The sequence below is a fragment of the Neomonachus schauinslandi genome, chromosome 1 (assembly GCF_002201575.2).
Source record: "Neomonachus schauinslandi chromosome 1, ASM220157v2, whole genome shotgun sequence".
Taxonomy (NCBI): Eukaryota; Metazoa; Chordata; class Mammalia; order Carnivora; family Phocidae; genus Neomonachus; species Neomonachus schauinslandi.
In genome coordinates, this window is record NC_058403.1 from 137,652,341 (window position 1) to 137,678,854 (window position 26,514).

Genomic DNA, 26,514 nt, shown 5'->3' on the forward strand with positions numbered 1-26,514 from the left:
AAGAAGCAAGAAAAAACATTCATTCATTCAACAAATATTTATTGTCTGTGGCCTACCTGATACCCTTATAGGAGCTTAAAACAGAGTGGTTCACAAAACAGAAAAACTCTGCCCTCCTGGTGAGTACATTCTAATGGTGGAGGCAGACGAAAACACTCACAGAAACTTAAGTGCCATAGAGAAAACTTAAGTAGGGTGAGGAATATCAAGAAAGATTACCCCAGGGTGGGCTATTTAATATTGGATAGTAAGGGCTACTTTGATATTTAATTTTGGATAGTCAGGGCTACTTTGAAATTGTATATAAGTTTTATTCTATATTAGAATATAAGAATTTAAGAAAATAAAGGTAGTGAATATAAGGGAACAGCAGGGAATTAGGAGACCTAGATTAATATCTGAGATTTTTCATATAACCTGATAAAGAAGAAAATATTTTTGACTTATGAAATTTATTTTTTTCTTACAGAATTAGCAGCTCTGGATCTTTAAAGTGATAGCACTTCCCAGCCTTAAACTGAGAAGCTGAGCAAAAAGCAGCACAGCAGAATGGGAGGCAGAGAAAACATGCTGGGAAGAAGCAAGGTCATATGTTGAACTGTTTTGCCTTTCGCCCAGAAGACAGCTCAGACTCAACCCTGGCCCTGAGTTTACCTCCCTTGCTTTGGTTCAAGACCTGAAGTGATGTGTTCCCTCCCCAGAGCACCTTTCATTGTGTGAGGCCTGAAACATGACCACCAGTAGCCACGCATGTCCCGTCCCCGCAGTGAATGGACACATGACTCACTATCCAGCCACGCCCTACCCATTACTCTTTCCACCAGTCATCGGAGGACTTTCCCTGCCTCCCCTCCATGGCCTGCATGGCCACCCTCCTCCAAGTGGATGCAGTACCCCATCGCCTGCAAGTAAGTACCACTGCAATTTGCTCTTTTCTCTCGGTTGGTTGGCTTAAGGGACGTGAGAGAACAGGAGGGTTCACATCCAAGGTGAGTTTTCATTTTGCTGGGTTTTGGTTTCTCTTGGTCTGGGATTATACTTTTAGTTCTATTGCAGAAATATCATTTGAAATGTGATAAATGGTGCATTTTAGAATTTGGTCCATTCGAAACTATGTTGTATTTTGCCCTATTTCATAAAATGTAAATATAAAGAGTAATTAGCGGATATGACCAACATTCTTGAAGAAATTGACCACTTGATAAATAATGTGAACAGTGGATTAGAAGATGATACCATAAGAATTAGTAATGATAATGCTGGATTTAACATCAGTTTTGGTTGTGAGGTCTTCTTTGAATCTCTAACTCCTCTCCTGGGTATAGGTAGTATCTTTAATTATTTAATTCATATCACATAAGCTTTTTTGAGTGTCTTTGTTCACTTTTGATTCTGTACTAAGCTGCTTCTTACCTCTGATCTTCTCTAGAATGTTGGGTATAAAGTACTATAAAATAAAAGTAGTCAGAATTCTTCAAAACTGATATGACTGACTTGTAGAAAGCATCCATATTATGTGATTTTTTTTTTTTTAAGTTCTGCCTGTTTAGGGACAAGCCGTGGTTAGCCAGTGAGCTCTCCCGCCTTTGAGAAATAGGTTGGCAGGTTTGGCACCTGGAATGAAAAAGCACATCAGGGGCGTTGAATATGCACCGAGTGGCATCAGGGGGCCAGCGCACCTTCTCCAGTCTCTCTCACAGCTCAGCAGTAGCTCTTGAGAGCTCTACCTGGTAATTCTTTCAAAGTTTACTGGTCTTCAAGGAGTTCCTCCAAGAATTGGCTTGGTACTTAAAAAATTTTTTCTCTTGACGTATTGCCTTAATTGTTTTCTTACTGTGGTCTTTGTGCCTTCACTTCTTCCTTCTACTATACTTTTAGCTCACTAGGAGCAGGGAGCTTGCTCCACCTAACTGGGATTCCTCAGCAAATGGTATTGTGCCTTCAGAAATAGTAGGCTGTTTAGATATCTGGGTGTTTGGGTAGATGGTTGGATGGACAGACAGATGGACAGAGGGATGGACAGAACTTTCCTACGGGGATGTTGATTGCAATCACAGTTACTATCATGCCTGATATATACTGACTGGTTTTCCTTCCTGGTATGACCTGATCATAATTCTTCCCTTCTGTATTTTGGATTTCTGACCAGAATGTGTGACCAATAAAGTCTTTGAAATTGCTTAATAACATTCTCCCATGCTTCTCAAGTTCAAATGGAAAGTAGATATAGCCAAAGTAGTTTCTTGGCTGTCAGGAGAAATAGAAAAAGTGCCTGTATTCAAAATACCTTGCTGACCCAAGTGCCAATGCAAACCCTGTTCACCCAACATGCAAATGATAAAATGAAGTGACTTTCAGCTAACACATGAAGCAGTCTGACTACATGATTGTTAAAGCTATTAAAATTTCACCCAGGAGTGCCTGGATCTAATTCCATAGGTCAGCCAGCCTGATGCATAGCACATTCTAATATATTTTTTTTCCTCAGATCACAAGTATATTTTGTAGATGTAGCTAAGGAATTAAGGCAATTTTATTCCCATCCTGAGTGATATAATCTTGCAGATGGCAAACCCTCAGGCAGCTATAGCTCCGAGGTCCCAGCAACTTTGGGCTACTTTGTGTACTTATTTTAAGGGACATACAGAGGATAGTAAGATCTTTATGCTGAATTAGCATCCATGAACACTTGAACACAGTTTCAATATACAAATCCCTCACCCATCTGCTTGCAGATATTTTTAGATCTAAGAATTCTATAGAGCAGTGCTTGGCAAACTACAGCTTGTGGGCCAAATCCAGCCTGCCATCTGTTTTTATAAATAAAGTTTTATTGGAACAGAGCCACACTCGTTTGTTTACATATTGCCTATGGCTACTTTCATGCTACCGTGTTAGACACCAGCTAGCCCACAGATCCTAAAGTATTTACTATCTTGCCCTTTGCAGAAAAAAATTTCTGACCCATGCCATGGAGATAAGAACATTGGGATAGGAGTCAAGTCATCCCAAATGTAACCCGGCTCCGTTCTCTAACTGGCGATGTTTGATCTTCTCATCAGTGGTTAGGCCTGTACCTGACTGAGCTGGGCTAGATCATATCTAAGGCTCCTTTCATCTCTAGATACAAGTCTACTTTTTTCATTTCAGAGTTACTAATAAAGCACAAGATGCCATCACTACCAGGTTGAACCATAATGCAATTGCCATTTTTCTAGATCAGAATTGGTCCAATATTGGCAATTTTATATGATTCAACATTTAGAAAGAGAGGTTTCACAGTTCAGGAGAGGGAGGAAAAATGATTATAGGTTTTTTTGAGGGCCTTGGGGAGAGGATGTTGAGTAAACTATACATTGAAAGGTGGCTGGAGAAGTGGCAGAAAAAGGACGAGGTACCAACAGTTCAGGCTGGAAACATCAAAATTGGCTAACTTATATCTTATTTTATTATTTCTTGCTACAGACAAAGCACATGGAAGCCTCTCAGATGAAAATCATTAAAAGAAGCCACTGTTAATGTGCAGTCTATTAGTTGGCCCTTGAACGGGGAGTTATCTTTGTCTTTGTTACAGCCTGAGGTTTAGAAAGACCAGGAAGAAGGGTAAGGTCTTAAAAGTTAAATGCAGACTTTCTCTTGGCTAAAATTAAACGTCAAGTTTTATTCATGCATTGAGGTTACTTAGGGAGGTAGCCGAATTCTATAAAATCTCAATAACTAGCAAAACACACGCTTGGGTGGAAAAACCAGCTAACCTGGAATGCGTGTTGGGGACTGACTCCATAAAGAGGGTCATATTATTGGACTATGGGATTTGCCGATGTTGCTTTCATAATCTTTACACATCCAGATTCTGCAGCTCAGCCAGAAAGAAAAAATTCTCCTACCCCTCTAACAAGGTTCTTTCAGCACCATGGAATTATAAACCCAAGAACCTTATACCTCAGAATCTAGTGAGAACAATTTCCATAGCAGCTACTGATATTACTCCCCTTCCTGACACTTCCCACCATTCACTTCTGATTCTCTGGTCAGCCTCTTCTCCAGGCCCAAAACCTGAACTCTGTACATTTACCTCTTCTTTCCTATAGTACGCATGTCCCCATTCCCACATACAAAAATGTCCTTGACCTACTGTCTCATTTACGGTCATTTAACCTCTCTGAATTTTTCTTCCATCAACTATAAACTATTTTTATGAAAAGAATAGTCTTTTAGAGTAATAGTATTCAAATCTTTTAAGGATAAAAGTGGTGTATGAATTTGGAAGAAAAGTTGTTACTAGAAAGGGGTACATTCAGATAATCTCCAGGGCCTGTGGCAGGTGAGGATTCTATATGTCACAGTTCTGATTTTCTCCTGGTCCTCATGCCCTTTGCAGCCAAACAGCCCATCTTTCCTTGGTGAGTGCCGCTGGTGGACCCAGTTCTGCAGCATGGAGCACTTGGCCATTGGTCTGACCATTTTTGACCACTCACAATTCTGAGGGAAAGATGTGGCCAACTTTTCAGAAATTCTGCTCTCCAGAACTTTCTAACGTAAAGGAAAATAAATATTTGCAGGGAAGAAGTGGACTTAAAACATATTCTTTGTGTTCGTGGCCTTGTCTTTGTATTCTGACTTAAATCTTTACATTGTGGAGTTCTCTGTGAGGTTAGAAATCTGGAGCCATATAAGAAAAGAGGGAGTGAAGATAAGTAATAAGAAAAACTGGCATGTATTGAGCACCACTGTATAATCCACCAAGCATTTAATGTATACCATGCTTAATCTTTTTTTAATAGCTTCCTGATACCGCTTCCAGGCCATTAGCGACAGTCCCATTTTGCAGATGAAGACTGTGAGGCTTAGAAAAAGTAAAGAGCTAACACAGCTGGTTAGTGTTGGCACCAGATTCCAAGGCCAAATCTTGGGGCCCCTAAGTGAATGTCTTTCCCAGTGTGTTGGGTAAAGAGGCCAGCTTAACCCCTCAAATAATCCCACGACTCCTCCATGGTTACCTCTTTCCCATGATGCTTCAGGGAGTCTTGGGAGATGAAGGACGTTTAAAGGAATTCACAAGCTCTTTAGTTCCACCCACTACTGTGGAAGCAGCTATCGGTTTTCATCCACATGAGGAATTGAGGGTGGGCCCCATTGTCAGGAAGTCACTGTGGATGCCTCTGCTCAGCTCTGTCCCACAGGCAGAGATCCTGTCATCTCCAGGCAAGCATGACTCCCAACAGGAGGAAAGCCTGATATACTATGCCAGGGAGCGCTCAAAATTTAATGTTCCAGAGCTCTCTGAAAATTGGACAACTGTCCGTCTGTCTCTCTTTATGTTCCTTTCATGGCTGCTTGTTCTGTTTTATTGCCACACATGTGCTTTTTTATAGGTTGTTGTAAGCTGGAAAATATTATTAACAGTGTTGGCTTCAGAGACTCTCTCAAAATGATCTCCGTTTAACTCCACAATCTTAAAATGAGAGTTCTTTTCCCTGCTTCTTTAATGATCAGAAAGTGCTCTCCTGTCAAAATCACAAAATAGGGTATTCACTTAAAAAAAAAAAAAAAAACCAGCCTTTGGCAGAGACAGACTGTGAGTCTCAGAGTTACCAATGACAGGACATAAATGGGGTATTATTTCTATATCTCGTCTTAAGCTAAGAGAAGCCATGTTCATGCAGCTTGTCTGAAGCAGAGTGTGTGGCTAGATTGGAATTCCATATTGCTTGTTAAAGACAACTGGCCCGTAGGTGTTGATCATGTTTTGAATTTGTGCAGAATAATGGTAACTAAAACCAACTGGTTAATTCCTATTATCCAGCACCCTTTGCCCTGTAACCTTTTCTTCTTTCTGCTGTAAGTTATATTTGTCCTTAAGCATACACAATGACCCCACTGGACAGGGATCATCTCTAGTTTTAAGATGTCTGGGGCTTAGCATGTTGCTGGGATTAGTGAATGCCAGATATAATAGTATGGTCCACATGCATGTATTCTTCACTTTTTTTTTTTAAGCCAGATAAAAATAAGTTAAAGAAACTTGTTAGGAATTTGAGTAAACTAAGTCTAACAATTTTGCTCATTTTATCTGCCTTTGGTCATTGAGTATCTCTGAATTGCTGAGGCTTAGGGAGGTCAAAGACTTTTACTTGAATGTTTTAGAAAAAGTTTATGTTTTTGGCATGATCGAACACTTTCGGTGGTCTTGCAGAGGCCTGCGGCCACAGATTCACTTTGCAAGAGTCTTTCCCTTAAAGGTGGACAGGTATTGATTACTTGAAGGCAGTACCTCTCTTCCCCAATAATAAAGGAATCTTTGTGTCTTTTTTTTTTGATGTCTTTACAATTTCCCCAGACTCTGGTCGAGTACAACATGTAATCCTTTGAATAGTTCTAATGAGGAGCTGGGTTCATTCTGTTTGTTGAACTTTACCCCAAAGGGATCAAGAATATGTGAACATGAGTTAGAAACAGAAAGATTATTGTTCAATTTCATCAAATTAACTACAATGCCCAAAGGAGAATCTCAACTCTGGAAGTGCGTTCTTGAATAGAAATAGGCTTTCAGTCTACAGAGGCGATTATAAAACAGGAATGGATTTTCCTCTGACTTACTTCTGCCAATGATTATTCCTAGGGAGAGCATGAATGAAAGAATATTAAAAAAAAAAAAAAAGGAGAAAAGAGAGAGGTTTGTGGTTTAGACTTAATATTAGATTCCTTTTGATATTCTCTTTATCAGATAGTTAAACAGAGACATTTTAAAAGAGCATTTTCGACCTTAGGAAGATTGAACCTCTGAAAATTAAAATCACCATAATAGCTCTGAGTTGGCTATGAGATATGAGACTTTCCATGTGTTCCAAATTTCTGTCTTGATGAATTCATCAATCTACAGCTCCTGTACAATTCAGATGAACTATTTTGGTCCTAATGATGAAAAACTCATTCATATAACCTTGAGTGATAGGAGATTAACCTCCATACAAGGTAGATGAATGCGAGGACAGGTAAAATTGTCACCAGATGGCTGCCCTCTGGGCCATCTTCAGGATGTGTCTCAAGCAGTACCACAGAAGCTCTGGTGATTTATGCTGTGTCATCAAAGTGATACAGCCCTCTATTCTATCTTATATCTCTATTTTCTATTTTGGCTCCCTCCAACATTTGAAGGGTTTTTCAGAGAGAGAGAGAGAGGGAGGGGGAGGGAGAGAAGGAGGGTAGAGGGAGTGTAGGAAGGAAGGAAAAAAGGAAAGAAGAAAGGAGGAAAAGAGACAGGAGGAAGACACTGACACTGCTATGTGATCTCCACGCCACCACCAAGAACTTGACGCCACCAGACCAACCAATGGCCAGTGGTACTATCAGCGCTCTTGCTTTTTTTACTTTGCCATGAGAATAAGAATGAAAAGAGCTGTCATTTATTTAGTGTGCTACCTACATTACCTCTATCTACCATCTGGAAAAGAGAAATAGAGAAAGACTGAGATAACCAACTTTCCTAAGGTTGCTCAGACAAATATGATGGGACTGAGTTTCAATTCTTCTTGCTCTGACTAGTCATCTTCTCACACCTCCATGTTAGTTGTGGATGTTGAGGTGGTGCAAAGGTTTTTAAAACACTCCATTTTTCTTTAAGGATCTTGCACTCCTTTGGGGAAATCATAATCACCTAAAATCATTTGGATCTAAAACTCTGATTGTGGGCGCCTGGGTGGCTCAGTTGGTTAAGCGACTGCCTTCGGCTCAGGTCATGATCCTGGAGTCCCTGGATCGAGTCCCGCATCGGGCTCCCTGCTCGGCGGGGAGTCTGCTTCTCCCTCTGACCCTCCCCCCTCTCATGTGCTCTCTCTCTCTCTCACTCTCTCATTCTCTCTGTCTCAAATAAATAAATAAAATCTTTAAAAAAAATAAAAATAAAAAATAAAACTCTGATTGTTCTCTACTGTCTAAGGCCTTGATTTTATAAAGCTTGCAACACCCCCTCCCCACCATGTACCCGCTGTGCGTATGTTAGTTTACTATACATGTCCTGTTCTGCTGCCTTTGGTTGTTTTCCTAGCTTTCCCTCCTCCACTCATCCGTTCTCCTGATGCCTGGCATACAGTGGCAACTCATTTAAGGTTGGTAGAATGGCCAAATCAATGGTTCTTGCTGATGGGGGATTTTGACAATTTGCAGATATGCTTTTGGATGTCACATTGATTGGCAGCACTCTAGGCATTTAGGGGGCGGGGGATAGGAGGCTGAATGTCTTGCACTGTGCACCATAGTTGCAAATAATAAAGAATTACTTCGTAATCTCATTGCCTTCCCACTGTCCCACCAGACATTCATGTTAAGAACACTCCTCCAAAATAAATTATAATCAACTGAATTTACCCATAACTCCATTTTACATATAAATGCAAAATATTATGTGCTTTTATTATACCGTGAATTATTTAGAACTATAATTGCTGTGTAGATGGAGAGTAGGCAGATCTTTATTTTGTTTGGAATGTTTCTAAGAGTCATTTACAATTTCAGATAATCATGTCACTGATGACAGGGTATGCTTCATAATTGACTTACCAATACCACATGTTTTTATAAATCTGCATTTGTAGGTAAAATATTCACTGTAATTCTGTATGTGGGGGCAAGGATCTGACCGCTTCTTTATGCCTGAGCATTTGTACATTGAAATAACTATTATTTTAAGTTACTTTCTTTGAATTCATCCTTGATATTGCAATCAGGGCCATATATTGATTTCTTTGAAATTATATGTGTAGGTAGGCTATGTTATCTATGACTTTCATTTTGAGATAGTAAAGCAGATGTTATAAAATATGTTACTAAAAGAAGCAGTACATTCAATATCTTGAAGATTGCTGGAATGAGTGGATGGATGGATGGATGAATACATGAATGAATGAGTGAAGAATAATGAATAGGGCCAGCTAAGCCACTTAGAACATATATGTTCTAGCTGTTGAAAGGAAGTTTATAAGGGATATGGACAGAGAAATCTTTGTAAAACCAAATCTGATGATTATGTCAGGCATGGGGCAGTGGCACTGGGAAAAGCCATATACAGAAGACCTGTGGACAATAGGAAAGTGTTTCATGTTCCCCATCTTGGAAGGCATATGGTGTCGGCAGAGAACCATCCAGTCCTTGCCCGATTTCTTGATGTGTGAACAGTGTCTCCAAGGTATACAAAAGGGAATCAAATGTATTTTTATTCGTGAATTTACTCTTCCAATATTTATTTGACACATACGTGTTAGGTATTGGAGTGGGCACCTTAGAGTGTCTCTGATGGTTTGCTGGGTAAATTTATCGGAGTAATCAGTTCTTACTTGTATGTCATGTCAGAGTCTACCTCCAGAAAATGCTTGACATCACTCATCATCAGGGAAATGCAAATCAAAACAACAATGAACTATCACCTCACACCTGTCAGAATGGCTAAAGTAAAAAACACAAGAAATAACAAGGATCAGTGAGGACGTGGAGAAAAAGAAACCCTTGTGCAGTGTTGGTGGGAATGCAAACTGGTGCAGCCACACTGTGGAAAACAGTGTGGAGGTTCCTCACAAAAAATAAAAATAGAATTACACTATTATCCAGTAATTCTACTACGGGGTACTTATCAAAGGAAATGAAAACACTAATTTGGAAAGATATATGCCCCATTATGTTTATTGCAGCATTATTTACAATAGCCAAGATATGGAAGCAACCCAGTGTCCACCTACACATGAATGGATAAAGATGTAGTGTATATGCATGTGCACTCGCGCTCTCTCTCTCTCTCTCTCTCTCTCACACATACACACACACACACACACACACACACAGGACTATTATTCGGCCATAAAAAAGAATGACATCTTGTCATTAGCAACAAAATGAATAGATCTAGAGAGTATAATACAACTGAAATAAATCAGAGAAAGACAGATATCATGATTTCACTCATATGTGGAATTTAAAAAACAAACAAACAAAGACCAAAAAACAGACTCCTAAATATAGAGAACAAACTGGTGGTTGTTAGAAAGTGGGTGGGATGGATGAAAAAGGTGAATGGGGTTAAGAATACACTTATTGTGATGAGCACACAGTAATATACAGAATTTTCAAATCATTATATTGTGTTATATAATCATTATTCTGTACACATAAAACTAATGTAACACTGTATTCATTACACTTGAATTAAAAAGATTCTACTTCCAATGATACATCATTTTAGGATTTATCAAGACAAACTTACAGAACTGCTATAGATTGAATTTGCATATCCCAAAAGATGTTGAAGTCTTAACCTCCAGTATGCATGAATGTAACTTTACTTAGAATCTCAGATGATCAAGTTAAGATGAAGTCATTAGGGTAGGGCCTGATCCAATATGACTGTGCCCTTATGAAAAGGGGAAATTTGGACACAGAAACAGAGATAAAGGGAGAGTGCCCTGTAAAGGCGGGAGTTACGCTTCCACATTACAAGGAACGCTAAAGATTGCCAGCAAATGAGCAGAAACTGGGGGAGTGGCATGGAACAGATTTTTCACCACAGTCCTTAGAAGGAAGCAAGCCTGCCTGCACCTTGGTTTGGGACTTCTGATATCCAGAGCTATTTGTGGTACTTTGTCATAGCAGTCCTAGGAAACTAATATGGACTCTAATTTGAAACTCTACCTTCCTACCATTGAGGAAGGAAAACACTGCTTTCGATCTTGCCCCCCTCTGAAAGTATCTAGTAATTTAGCTATTTTCTCATAATTTTATGCTCACAATGATTGACTTTTTCTGCATTATGTGGCTGCTTTGGCTTGGACTAATGAATAATATTTCAGGATAGTGGTTTGTTGTTGTTTTTTTCCTTCATAGCCAATCTCCCTTGATTCTGGTGGCTATAAGTCCATGATCATGAATCACAATGGTCACAGTTTTTTTTTTTTAAGATTTTTATTTTTATTTATTCATGAGAGACAGAGAGAGAGGCAGAGGGAGAAGCAGGCTCCCAAGGAGCAGGGAGCCCGATGTGGGACTCGATCCCAGGACCCTGGGATCATGACCTGAGCCGAAGGCAGATGCTTAACCATCTGAGCCACCCAGGTGCCCCACAATTTTTTTTTTAAAGATTTTATTTATTTATTTGACAGAGACACAGCGAGAGAGGGAACAGAGGAAGTGGGAGAGGGAGAAGCAGGCTTTCCTGCTGAGCAGGGAGCCCGATGCGGGCTTTCTACCCCCTTTCTTGACCTTCACATGTCTTCTTTAATCTGTTTTGCTCTTAATTTTAAACCCTTTGCCTCATGACTCTACAGGGTTACTCATCACTATAATATTGGAACCTGTGGAATCCTCCAGAAGAGTCATTCATTATTACAAATTCATATTTCAAGTTGCAGTCACTGAGGGTTTGTTGGTGGCAGTGATCTTACTATAATTATTGGTTGTTCATTATCTCAAACATCATGTTATTGGTTCATCCAGCAGCCCTGGGCACTCTGGCACTCTTCCTTCAATCCTGTGCTCTTCTCTTTTATACTTAGACCTAGTTTTGTCTTCTGTTAGTTCTTTCTGTGTCCTGGTCTTTACATCTACCCCCATTAATTCTCCATATCTGGGGTTTTTTAGTTACTTATAGCCAAAAGCCTTTGAAAATATTTTGGAAGCCACCTAAGATTGTACCACGTATAAGCTTCAGGATTCTGGGCCTCATGAAATCCTTCCCTGGTTAACTTTGCCTTTTGTAAAGTGGGTGCCTGGGCCACTGTCTTCTTCTCTAATAAGATAAATTTAATAATATGAAAATCTGCAGATATAGGGCTCCTTTTTGTTCAGTTTGTTAAAAATCTCAGAAAGCCATTGTGTTGATGAAAATGACCCCTTCCCAAGGAGAGTGCATATTGTTCATTTAGTGTTGAGATATTTTGCCAAATGCCCATGTTTTGCAAATATTTGGATGAAACGAAATTTCTAGGGAGTTCTGGAATGAAGGACAGGGGTCATCTGTGATCCTGTGGGCACTAATGACAGCAGTAAATTATGTAGCCATTATTTTGTGGTGAGTTGCAAAATGTCATGCTATTAAGAGGTACTGCTCCCATGTTCCCCTTAACCTCGGGGAGCGTACAGGCAAAGATAACCATACTAATTAGGAGAGGTTCATCCTGTTGAACCAAAAATGATGTTCATGGAGATAATTTGGGGGGGGGTCTAAAAATGGGGCAAGACAGGTTGCTATTTTCAGCCCCCAAGCTGAAAATAGTTTTTAGCCTCTGTGTACTTCAGTTTCCTCACCTGTGAAATGAGGGCAATAAGGGTACCTTCAAGGGGTCATGATGAGATGGCCATTAGTTGATGCATGTAAGTGTCTACCAATGCTGTCCTGCTACTGGTGCTTATGCTGTTGATAACAGAGTAAAAAGCATATTAATAGTAGCAGTCCTTGTTGTTACCTGTGCTCTGCGCTCAGAATCTGGCCGCTCAGAAGCAAACACCGATGTTGTCATAGGACTGACATTCTCACACTCACTTCCAAAATGTAAAGGTTCTCCACGCATGGGTACTTTCTCGTATTTCTTAGAAGTCCGTATTAGGCATATGGAAGTTTTCACTTCCCAGAGTTTGTACCCTGCCAAGATTTTCCTTTAAGCCAGAATTCGCCAGGAAGTGATCTTACACTTGGGTATTCGAAAGGACTCGCTTGCATGAGTAACTGTGGCCTGCTGAATAATTTTTTATTGATCACAAAGAGGCCACATCCAGGAAATACACGTGTATTTGAGGTTCTCTTTCACAGACGAGCTCCTCTCAGAGTCGGAAAACTTAGGCAAGAGCTGAACCTTCCTGTCCTTTCTGCAGGTCACTTTGTCTCTATAAACCATCTCTAATAATGCTTGATTGAATTTTAGCGATGTGTATAATAATGTACATTTCTCAAGCATTATGGTTTTGCTTCTACTAATACCAAGCTACTCTAATATTGTTTAATGGTTGTGAAGTTGGCCAATCCAAAGAAAGATACTTAAAGAAAAAAGTTGTCTTGACATTTCATACAAGTGAATTGCACTTTAATGATGACCACATGGTTAAAAAGAAAGCTACCTTTCAGCACACTTAGTAAACCTCTTTTATCAGAATGGCTTAAAGGAATATTTGACAAAACAGGGATTAGGGATTTCCATGAGTTCTAATGGAAATCTCTGAAATATGAAGTGGTTTCACATCATCCTTGACTGTTGTTCTGACCTCCTATAGGCAATTTTGGGATTTCTTCCTTCTTCCACAAAAAATCTTATTCCAGAACCAAAGCCAAAATAAATCAAAGGAGGCATGTAGCCCTATTGATAATACTGTTTTGTTCAGTTCTGACTCCCCTAATGGGTTAAGTATATGTATATTGCTGCAAAGGTTAACCTGTTCTTTAGTACTTGCCACAATTTCTTGATCCCTGCTTTGAGGACAGAAAGCAGTGATATGTGTCTGGTATTGGGCAAACAGAGAAGTATTATGGAATATACAGAAAAAGACAGGGCTTGACACCAGGAATCCACCACTCCCACTGCAAACACAATGGGCAAAGACAGAACGTAAGGAATATGTGAAGAACTTGTACAACCAGAAGAAAAAGACAAATGATTCAAACCAGAAATATACGATAGATTTCATTCTACTCAAAAAGAATTCAAACATACCATATCAACTTCACAGTAGTAACTGAGGAAATATAATTTAAGACCACATGCATACAAGTTACACGAATTAAGTGTGGTGACAATACCAAGTGTGGAGAGAATGTCAGGCAACAGATACTCTGAGATACATTGCTGGTGAGAGTCTAAATTAATGTCATCATCTTAGAAATGGCTCACATTATCCTATAAAATTGAATATTCAGATTTCCTTCTATTAATTTGTCTTCTAGGTAAAGTATCCTAGAAAAACTCTAATATAAATACCAGGAATTTATGTATTTATGTCTAAGAAACATAAATAGCACTGTTTGTGAATTGTAAAAAAATTAGTTACCAACCAAATATTTATGAACAGACGAAGGCAAAAATAAATGGCAGCATAGTCACTAAATTCAGTAATACCCATCACTGAAAATGAAGTTATAGACAACATGGATAGACCATAGAAACATAGTGTTGAGTTGAACAAGTTTTTTGGCTATATATAGGATGGTAATATTTTTTATAAATTCAAGAGAAGTGTTGTTTAGAGAAATATATGTAATGAAACTGTACATTAAGGAGTCAAGGGAATGATAAAGATCAAATTCAAGGTACTAGATATCTCCTAGAGGTTAGACAGAATAGGTAAGTGGATGGGACAGAGAAGGAGCACATGGGTGCCCACAGCAGAAGTGATAGAGTTCTAACTGTTAAATATTTATTAGTATGTTTTATACCACATGCACACATGTTAGGTTTATTTTTATAGTTATTAAGTGTACATTAAAAAGACAAACTATGATTATATCTCTTATGTGCTAGAACCAGAAGACAGGAAGAGTAGAGAAACATGGCAGTAGCCTGAAACTGAAAATTCACATTCTGGAAAAACAGGCAAATGGACAGCGAAAATATATTTTTTTTAAATTTCAGTCTTAAAAGTAATTGTACAAATGCAAATTTAAAAGCGAAATGCAAATTAAGGTTTTATTTCTCACTTAGGAGAAGGCAAGGATTTAAAAGAACGATCCCATTGTCATTCAGGCTACAGAGAAAAATGCACACTCAGGGCAGCCTTGATGGGGAGAATGAAAATTGATACATCCTTTCTATGGAATAATTTTACAGTAAATGACAGGGCCTTAAAATATTCATACTGATGGCTTTGCATTTTTGCTCCTGTGAATTTATTTGTGAGAAGTAAATGTTTTCGCGTCCTTGGGAAAACAGATAGTAGCACAGACCTGTTTATTTTAAAAAAAAAAGAAAAAAACCTAGAGACAACCTTCCTTGCTAATAAAAGATGACTGATTAAAATAATAAGCAGACCTTTAAAATTTTGATGGAGAAACGAATATATTGACATGAAAATGCTCAGTGGAAAACACAAGTTACAGAACTTACAGAACAGTAAAAGTTTTAACTATTAAGAATTAGGTATTCAGAATACTTAATATTCTTTATTTTAGCAGATATATATTGTATACTTAGGGGGGTGTTTTCTGGGTTTAGGACAGAGACTGGGGAGCATATTCATAGTTTTTATTTCTGGGTCATGGGATTATCCACAGTGTTCTTTCTTGTCTTTATTCAGGGATCATGCGCACCCTCAACACCTCACTGCTCAGTGCTTGGCCCATAGTAGACACTCACTAAATGTCTGTTGTGGGAATGAATGCATTAAATAATAGCTTGTGGGGTGCCTGGGTGGCTCAGTCGTTAAGCGCCTGCCTTCGGCTCAGGTCATGATCCCGGGGTCCTGGGATCAAGCCCCGCGTCGGGCTCCCTGCTCCGCGGGAAGCCTGCTTCTCCCTCTCCCGCTCCCCCTGCTTGTGTTCCCGCTCTCGCTATCTCTCTCTCTGTCAAATAGATAAATACAATCTTTAAAAAAAAATAAATAAATAAATAAACAAACAAATAAATAATAGCTTGTGGAGTTAACTAAAATGAAAGAAGGGACACTTTTCATTGTGTTAATTCCGTTATATTTAACTGAAACAAGTATCCTACCTACATCAGTATCCTTGTATTCAAGGTGTCCCCTTAAAGGTGTTCACGCCTGAGTCCATTTCATGTGCAAGGAATTAACCTTTCAGGGGGACATTTGCATTTTGGAATAGTAACTTTTAAGCTAAGGTCCTGACTTCAAAGTGGTAGAGGCTTGGCAGGGGTAGAATTTCCAAGGAAATATTTTAGAGTACGGAATTTATTCTCTGAGCTCTTGAAAGATATGGTGCATGTACTCCACCCATGCCCAAGGCCTCTTCTGCGCTAATAGACTCTAGATAGATTCAAATGTTATTAGCCTTACTATGTATAAAAATCATAATTACCACCTATGAGGAGCTATATGTGTTATATCATTTTTTTCCCACAACAAATAGGTGACTATGTTTTAATTAACTCATTTATATCCTATTTTATTTGGGGAAAAAATTTTTATGACGACTTAGAAAAATTATATGTATAACTTCTAAAAATTATAAAGGAGTATATTTGGGGAAAGAGAAAATAAATATTAGGAAAATGGGTTGAAACCAACTTGAGGCCAGTGCATTAAAATGCGTCCTATGAGGGAAATAATAAACGTTGCTCAGATGACCTAAAAACCTATCCCAAGAAGAGGCTCCCCACAGTCATATAGTTGATAGGGTTCATAAAATGAAGTCACCTAGCCATCTAGAGAAGCACATCCCAAAGACACAGTAAATCCAACCCTGTTTATGTGTGTTTGTGTTTTTAATAACATCCCTCAGTGTAGGCCAAATTAATCATTCCAAAGCTCAGTCAGGGAAAGCAGGTCCCTGCGGGGATCCCAAACAATGTCTACAGGTACATCGCTCTCTCACAATCCGAACTTAATCCAAAAATAAATACTAGAGTGTCAAGATAAATAAATGGGCTTCATAGCCTTCAGGCAGTTTTCTATAAAAACTATTTTCCTCGGCCGAGGACTTTTGTGAGCATTGAGAAGCCATGAATTTGAGGTTATACTCCCTTGACAAGGACCAAGGAGCCAAAGGCCTGCCCCACCCCTAGGAACAGGGTTTTCCCTCACAGAACAATTTTGAATCCACGCCAAAGGGCACCAGATCATGGAAAATGTAGAGCAGCACATTTAAAAGCATAGACTTTGAAGTCAGAAAAACCTGCATGTGACCCAGCTGTATGACTTTTGGATAAATCATCTCCCCTCTGACTGGCCTCTTGGCATTGCTGGCCCAAATCTTATCTGCCTGGAAGTAGGGCCAGCATTAGGACTGAGTGAAAGAATGCTTGGAGGTTCCCTGCGTAGAGCTTCAGTTAGGCCTGATTTGTCCATCAGCGTGGGGTATTTATAAGGAGGCAGGGATTTGTGAGAAGAGGAGGAATGTGAAGTACTTGAAGAGAAAGTAAAAATGGAAAATAGTAATATCGAGAGCGAAGACTCTTTTGTCATGCAAGGACAGCTACCTCAGCAGAAGCAACTGGATCCAAGGATGCATTTTCCTCCATTGGTTTTATTTTCTTGGGCCACTGGAAGGAATAGTCTATGAACACACTCCCATGCGCGTTGGCCCTCCCCACCCAGCCACATCCCCCAGATGCACACTTTCAACCCTGACAGGAGGAGACATTTTATGTGTCCAAACATTGAAGCCTTTTGTGTGTGTGGTCATTGAGGTCCTGATATGTGCAGTAATATGTTGTTTTTATTTGGGGGGAAATATGAAGTATTCCCTAATCCTATTGTGGACTTGCATTGCAGAGCCCAGCAGGAGACATTTAACTGGCAAGTTCTCTCTGAGGTCACAGGGTGCCACATTTTTTTCATGGAAACCTTCAACTGCTCAACTAAAGAATGTGTTTCTTTAACAGGCAAATGAAAAAGAGACTGCTGGGTGATTCCTTGAGGTATGCTTAATTAATTCCAATCTATTAATGATGGCAATTTTCTAGTTTCAGATGATAAATGGCAGCTCTTTCTAAAAGGCATCTTGAAGAGAAAGGATCTCCCCATCCCCAGATTTTTTTTTTTCTTTGTCCTTGGCTACTTCTGTCGCTTTCTGCTCAGAAAGAGCTCACATCAGTAATAGTCATAAATGATTTACAAAAGTAATTCCTGTCTAATCACTTGGGACTTGGAGGTTTTACGATGTTGCCAGATGTGCCATCAAAAAAAAAAAAAAATCATCCGGTTCAGAGACTTGTGATAAATCGAGTCAGAATCCATTAATTCCCTGAAGACAACTGGTTGGTTTGCATGGATTTGTGTTGGGGCTTTGCCCATCTTCTTCCTCTTCTCTTTATCCCTGTGTTCAAGTGCAGAGAAGACAAAAAGAATTCTGTAAATACAAAGCTCATGAGAGGTGGTTAGCATTTATTAAAGACCCTAGCACAACTTTTATGTTTTTCTCATGTGGGAAGAGGACATTTAGTCCAAAGGGTGGGAGGGGAAAATGTGAAAAGCTCCGGGGGATCCTATTTCTCACATAGACTCTGTCTGTCACTCACAGTGCTGGTGTTTCGAATATTCTCCTCTTTTGAATGAAAGTTCCCCTCCGAATTCATCTTTACTTCCTCTGGACCCTCACCACATGAGTGTTCTATCTCTAATAAAGAATTTTTGTTATTCCACCTTATAAGTGGTTAGCGGTTTAAACGTTTTTCCCTCCCATGAAATTGTCATCTTGTTGAGTGCAAGTCCCACATTTTCTCCAACTACACTTCAGATGATGTCTTTCACCAGGGGGAGTCTAACTAATTTTGGTGAGTGAAGGAAAGAATCCCCAAATGGATGACTGAATTTTCGTCCTAAAGCACATGGGGGAATAAATGGAAAGATCCATATTGAGCTTTTTAAACCACTTTGTTGGATTGCACACAGTAACTAAGCTGGGCAGTGGAAGACTTTAAATCAGTTTATACCATCTACCCAAGGACTTGAAATGGTACCTTCCCAACCAGGAATTCTGCATTCCTAAATTACAGGCTCTCAGTGGAGATTAAATTATTTGTAATCCAATGTAACAAGGCACAGTAGTGTGCTTTGATGACAACTCTTTAGGGAAAAAGTTCCCCATGTTGTCTCCGCTTACAAAGTCAAGGAATGTGGCAAATTTGCTGATGTATAGGTTTTCTTTTAATGTAAACACAGGCAAGGAAGGGGGCGGGGAATGTGGAGTCTTTTGGGGGAAGAGACTGAGTGTTGACATAATTCAGAGTCTGGAGGTGCTTATTTAAACAGCTTTGCAGAAGTGCACCAATGACTAAGAGCTTTGAGTGTTCAAAATCTAATATTTACATAATTGTTCATCTTTGGCTCTTCTAGGACATAAAGGTAGTATTTTTTGCCCAGAGCCTGTAAATATCAGGATAGGAGTCAGAGACCTTCTTGATAACATTCTGTCAATACAACTAAATAACCTCTCATAGTTGAATAATTTATAGATCAAACAGAGGGAAGCGCTGTAGCCTCCTGGGGCCCCTCATGAGCTGATTATTCTCCAGATTTCCTGCTACCCTTTTAAACAATTTTGATGGGTAGAAACGAATGTAATTGCTTTAAAACTATTAGTCAATCATATTGGGGAGTTAGCTGTGTTTTCAAGGACTAAATTTACAATGAAGATAGACATTAGCCACTACAACTTGGATAACTTTCTCACGTTAATTATTAGATACTCTAGCCTGTAATTTATTTTAGTGCATGTGTTTACTGAATAGAGATAGCTCATCAATGTCCCAATATTGGGACATCAGAATATATCAGAGTATAATCTTATCTAAAGTGTAACTCTAGAAAGTTAAACTATATTTTCCTCACTTTTAGTTTGGTTTTGGTCCATATGCATACACGGTTTTGTATCGTTGTAGTCATGAAGCAAAGACAATTTTTGATTATGGTTCTATTTTTCTTTCTGGTACAAACGCATGCTGTTGCTTATTACTCCGTTGAATGTTGTTGAGGATATTGCTTGCTATATTCAACAATGTTGTCTTTATGAGCCATTATAGGGGAAACATCTTTTCTGTTTTCAATCATACAGTCATGTTTCTAGTGAGGAAAAAAAAAAAATCATTGTATGCCCATGGAGACTCATTTGATGATCACATCTCCCTTTTGGTACTGCTTCCTGGAAGGCTTAGAGTCACTTTTGTAGTTCACTTTTTTTTTTTTTTTTAAGATTTTATTTATTTATTTGTCAGAGAAACCACAAGCAGGGGGAGCGGCCGGCAGAGGGAGAAGCAGGCTCCCCGCTGAGCAAGGAGCCCAATGGTGGACTCAATCCCAGGACCCAGGGATCATGACCTGAGCAGAAGGCAGATGCTTAACCAACTAAGCCACCCAGGCGTCCCGTGTAGTTCACTTTAAATATAGGACTAATGGTGAACATTTTCCAGATTTCCTGCCCTTGTGCATTACATTTTTCTCTCTCATCCAGTTCACTCTGTTCAACCAGTTTTCTGTTTTAGTTCAGTTCGTTTTATGTATGTTATATAAAGCACTTAAAATTCTTTTTACAGAAATTTTCCTTTTATTATAATATGTGCTTCATAATTATTGTTTTAGTTTCTGTATGACATTCTATGGAGTGGAGGTAAATTATTATATACTCTTTAACATTTAAGTGGTTTCTATTTTTTTCTACTGATGCAGAAAATAATAACTCTCACATCCAAGTTTTTTCTTATGTCCATTTTTTTTAAAGATTTTATTTATGGGGGGGATGTGTGCACACAAGCAGGGGGAGGGGCAGAGGGAGAGAGAGAGAATCTCAAGCCGACTCCATGCTGAGCACAGAGCCTGACAAGGGGCTCGGTCCACAACCCCAAGATCATGACCAGAGCCGAAATCAAGAGTCAGTCAGCCACCGAGGTGCTCCTTCTTATGTCCATTTTAAAAAATCATTTTCTTTGGATAGATTTTCAAGAATGAAATAGCTTATTCAAAAATTTTGCTCTGGCAACCAACTTCAGTCTAATTTTGGCCTTTTTTGAAAGTAGGTAGGAGGATTAATCCATGATAAATCTGAATTTATAGGTAGACTAAAGGATGTAATTATTGCTGAAAATTTACTTTTTACTGGAAGTAACTGAAACTTCCTGTTCTGGTCTACTCAGTGAATATCTCACTTCTATGCGGAAATAGGGCAAAGTAAATCTGGGCTTCAGAAGTCTCAACAATCCTCCCTGATTAATGGAAGAGAAATACTGAAAATAAAATAAATTTACTCAGTAAAATATTGCATAGACACTAAATGTGACCTTTTAATATGTCTCTAATAAGATTTAAAAGCTTCATGTAAAGAACCTATCATGTTCTTTAATGATTTAGCATTTAGTGACTCCCTTTACCATCTATATTTTCCATCTGTGGTTCATAACTGGAGGTAGAACTGTCCCCCAAAAGCGTTTGGAGACGTGTAGGAATTTTTTGGCTTGTCATTTACGACTGAGGGCTGCCATTGGCAACTTATGGGTGCCAGCCAAGTGTGTTCAACATCTTTACTGTACCAGACCATCCTGTACGACACACAGAAAATTGTTCTGATCAAAGAAGCAGCCTCCATTGAGAAATACAAGTGTCTATAAACTGGTCTTACTGAACCTTGGATGGTTGACTTGGTGCCTGGTCCATTAGACAAACACTTGCTGAGCACTGACTGTATACCAGGCCCTCCTCAAGGCACTTAGAATATACATGTGAATCAAACAGAGTCAGTCCCTAATGAAACTTACCCGTTCTAAAAAGGGGCTCCTGATAAATCTTGCTTCAGGCCATGTAAATGGAAAAAGCAACATGTGAAGCTTCATTCACCATGTCATCAAATATGCAAAAGGAAACTGAGTTACAGGGATGGGCCTCCAGTGGTAGCTAACATTCCACACAATAGAAAAGCATTCTAGCCCTTGGTCAGTCAACCCACCCCTTTTGATTTTGACCATTTTGGCTTAATTGTTCCTCTCTCCCTTCCAGTGATCCCACCTTCCCCTAAACCCATGATTTTACATTCTACCTAAACCACAGAAAATTCATCTCTTGTGGAACGGAAACCATCCTGCCTTGGGTGTTTAGATACCGCAAAGACTGTTCCAGTGTAGAAAGAAGTCTTTAAAAAATTAATTTTAAAGCAAAAAATAAATCTGTTAGCACTGGAGTGAAAAGTTAAGGACATTAAAACATTAAGACCCTGGGCGCCTGGGTGGCTCAGTTGGTTGAGCGACTGCCTTCCGCTCAGGTCATGATCCTGGAGTTTCAGGATCGAGTCCCGCATCGGGCTTCCTGCTCAGCACGGAGTCTGCTTCTCCCTCTGACCCTCCCGCCTCTCATGTGCTCTCTCTCTCTTTCTCATTCTCTCAAATAAATAAATAAAATCTTTAAAAAAAAAAAAAAAAACATTAAGACCCTAAAAAGTTCAGAAATCACTTCTCTTTTCTATCAAACTGCAATTTGATGGTGCTTTTTATTCTATATGTTTCAATTAACTCCATTGTAATTGCTTGTCAGCATTTCATTCTAAGGAATAAATTTGTCATAAAAAAGAGTAGAAATAATCAAATTTCATTGTTCATCATTTTAGTGTTTGTTGCCCTATCTGTTCCTGCTATTCTGGAATATATTCTCTTGCTAGCAGCTGTTGTGATATGTTTTATAGGGAGACGTTTTAACAATTTTCTTTCAGTTATATAGGTAGATTATTGCTTTTCAGAGTAAGAAAGGAAATGATCAGATGGGAAAGGAAAAAGGGAAATGGAGAATATATAAAACATGGGCAATGTGTACATTTTATGTATTTATATGACATTTACATACTATATACTTAGCTTTAAAAAATATATCAACATTTAAAATTATTTATGTGATTAACCAATTAGTAAAATGATTATTAGCTATACAATTTGAAGGAAGATATTTGTGTATTAAGATTAGACTGCTGGATATTGTTGATATCTGTGAACCCCAGTATCAAATTGTTCCAATGTTTGCGCTGGTCTGGACCTCTTTGAACACTCGGTGTTACTCTCTTCTTCTTCTGATTCTCCTGACTTCTCATTCAGGCATGCTTGAAGGAGGGTGGTGGAAAAGTATACTAATTTATACTAACAGGCAACTGACTAATAAGATTAACTATCTTAAACATCCCATAGATATTTTAACAGAAACACAAGTTTTACCTGGAAATATTAAAATGTGACTTGAAAAGTGCATATTTAGCATCAGTATTTCAAAGATGAGATATTTCTTGGTACAAAAGATCTTTGTAGTACCACTAAAATTACATCACACAACTGTTGCCTGTTCTCCCTGTTGTTCTTGATAGGAGAATTTCTTTTCCAAACAGTTTCACCTGTAGATACTTATTTCTTATGTAGCTACTAATTAATTCCTTATCAATGGGGGCCTTAATCTTGAAATCAGGTCACTTAAAAATATGCAGTATCTTCTATGCTCAATTTCTGATGCTATAATTTGTAAAAAGCTTTATACTAGTTATTCATGGGCTATGGAAATAGATTTTTAACATCATTGGATTTGGTTGGTAGGTTTCTGTAGTAACATGCTAAAGTAATATTTCTTAATATGATTCAAAAAAAGGACTTGTGGCATTAGCTTGGTTATCCCTAATATTATACTCAGTTTCTGCATTTACTCCAGATAACTCTATCAAATTTCACTCCTCTTACTGTTCTCTTCATCTTTACTGAATTTCCAAGCATTTTCTTAACACCTTAGAAAGTTCATTGAGTTTAAAATGCTTTTTATGGAACAAAGGTGCACTAAAAATTTAACTTGATGGTGAATTTCAATTCAGTGAATAGTATTTTACCGTTGACTTATTGTGAAATTACAGTTTCATTCCCAGAATGAAAAAAAAGAAGGGGGGGTGCTAAATAAACCTAAGTTACAATTACATATAGAAATTTTGTGAATCTGATCACATATTTAAAGGAAAAACCATAATGCTTTCATAAAACATGGGTAGTGATATAATATCAAAATATAAACAACTACCATAACATACTCAAAGCTATATATATCTGAAGTATATTCAGTCTGTTAATTTCCTAGAATCAGTGTTTCAGTATTTGTGACTTGATTTTAAATCAATTATTTGGTTAGTGACTTAATGCAAACAAGGCTCTTGGGGAATTTTGTGGTTATATTTTCTTTATTCTGTTTGCTTCAAGTCATCTCAAAACCATTCATCATGGTCAGCATCTACCTGTAGAGTAGGTCATCAGGTGTACCATTAATAGAATTTCTGATTTACAAAATCTCTTATATCTGTAGATGAAATCTCCTTAGTGCCTGACTTTTAAGGGACATTCTTATTCCTCGCTATTATTACATCACTCAAGGGGAGCCCTGATGGGCCAGGAAAGAAAAAAAAAACCCAGTTGCATCTTTCAGCTTCTTAGTTTGGCTTCCCTTAGAAACAGACTTTGAGACAAAGATTTGAGTGCAACTACTTATATTAGGTGGTGCAGGAAATTAGGGGAGTAGAGGATAACACTGGTAAGATTAGGAAGCCAAGGGAGTATGCATTATCATGCAAATTACCATGTGGGCAACTGGTGCTTAATCCCTCAGGAGGATTCTGGGAGACAGTGTAGAACCGGCATCTGGGTGACCCCACCCAGGAGCAAGCAGCTTGGTGATTTACCCAGCAGCCCACTGACTGAGGTTCTCTGGTAAAGAGGCTCATTGCCCAGCATTTCCTGCTCCCACACCCACGGTGGAGATGGGTGCTGGGGGCCAGAGAAAGCCCTCTCGCAGGGAGTTGAGATGCTCTCTGGCCAACCCCCCACCCCCAGGGACAGCATCTGCTGAAGCATTTATGAATTCGTGGCCACCTAGCCTTTTGATCATCAGAGAAATATCGCACTGCCATTTCTCTATAAAATGAGTGAATCACTGCAAACATTTTAAAAACAGCATAGATACTAGCTACCCTCGGATGCCTTTTCTAGTGTATCTAATTGCCCAAATATCTATATACTATATAGGCTAATATTATAGCTAAATGTTTGCCCAACTCTACTTTACCAGCCCTGGAAATATTCCATCTTGGATGACCCCCACCCCTGGTCCCATTTGCCCATGCAGCAAAAGACCTCCATCTGGAATTTAAATTCTGGTTGTCCTTTCCTTATTAAGTTGATATTTTAAGGCTTCTCCAAGTGAAATTTCTAATTCTAAAGAGGCAATCTCTATTGCTCACTCAAGTTTTTACTCCTAAATCATTCAGGTCACATTTTAACATTCAAGTAAAAATGTATAAATTGCTGATGTGTTAATATTGAATATTTTGCTTGTTGGTCAGAGAATAATGAGGTCATTTCCCTGGGGATATAGTTCCAGCTTAGGTGTACTAAGTATATTTTTTATTTTGAGCCGTAACTGAAGAAATCTCTAGGGGTCATCCCCGTGCCCATCGAGAAAACTTTTCATTTTAAGCTTCATATGTGTTTCAGAAACCATTTTAAAGAAAAGTGGATTACCATGTTAATAGTGTTTGGGTGCAGCATGATAGCCCAATGAGACAAAAATTCTGTTGGGAATCACTGTAGATTAGAGGGACCCTAAATTACTCAGTTATTCTTCCTGAAAAAAATATGGACCCCTAATCATGCCTGTTATCTTTCAGGAGATTCCCCAAACCCTGGCTTTACTTTTCCTCACCCAAATTTCAAACTCACCTTGACTGATGGCTACCCTGAGTGTTGGAAACAATTTTTAGTGGCTTTGTAGTAGTCCCACGCATGTGGCATGGGACAGTTCTTGGGCTCAGAGCTACTCAACCATGTATAAGTGGATCACAGTGAATTCCATGAAAGGGAGAGATTTGCCCCTGACATCTTTCTTTTCCTAGTCATTTGCTTCTCTCTTCAGAAAGCAGTGTTTCATTCTTCAAGTCACAGAATCATGAGGTTAAAATGAGAAGGAACTTTGAAAATACATGATCAAGTTTAGTGTCCTTACCCTAACGATGAGAAACTTGAGATTGCCTGAGGAAAACAGCAGATCTGGCCCATGTACTCACATTGCCTCTTTGGTACAAAATATGTACCAAAACACATGGAAAAAAACAAGTATCCATTTTTAACAAGTGGTGATAACTAGTAAAATTACAAAACAAAAATAAAAATGTCAGGATGCCTTTTATCGCCTGCTTCATTTTTTCTGTATTACTAAAACCTTTTAGTATACCAGATCATCTACTTATTTATTTTGTTTCTCTGCCTCTGCTAGAACAAAAACTCCAAAAGAATAAGGATTTTTGTCTGTTTTATTCCCTGAGGTTACTCCAGTCACACAGAACAACATCAAGGTGCTCAGTAAATATTTGTTGAATGAGTGAATATATGGAATCCAGACTCTTTATAGAGATAGTATATTTTATTGTTTGGAATTAAATCCTAGGGATCCAAAGATCTATATTTCTTTCAGATGAAGCTAATTTTACAATAGGAAGAAGTTCCTACTCTAATACTCTGAAAATCTGAATTATCAGCTATCAGAATAAATTCCCTTTGGAGATCATGATTCATCAAAAAGCTTACCCACATATTGACAGTTACATACTGATTGCTCAGCTTTATTTCAGTGACTCAGTTGGATTTCTGCTGTTGACTTTTCAGGCAAGTCATTTGCTCTCATTTAACATTTCTTTTCTATATTTAAAAATTTTACAAATAAGGCCCACCTTAAGAGCTCCCCCTGACCCCTGACCACCCAGTCTAGGATGTAGTCTTATCCTAAATATCAGCACCACTCCTTTTTTTCATTTTTTCCCTCTAGTCACTGTGCTATACATTAGATCCCCAGGATTTATTTATCTTCGAACTAGAAATTTATATT

General features: G+C 38.6%; 1 protein-coding gene across 2 annotated transcripts in view; it reads left to right on the top strand.

Annotated features, from left to right (window-relative positions):
• Window positions 1–730: 730 nt before the first annotated feature.
• The window catches only part of RARB (retinoic acid receptor beta), a 385,733-nt gene continuing 359,949 nt past the window's right edge, over window positions 731–26,514 (top strand). The window contains exon 1 of one of the 2 annotated variants that reach the window (XM_021678917.2): window positions 731–912. In XM_021678917.2, the coding sequence (XP_021534592.1) occupies window positions 731–912 (182 nt within the window). The remainder of the gene's footprint in view (window positions 913–26,514) is intronic. The other variant, XM_021678919.2, reaches the window with a different exon arrangement.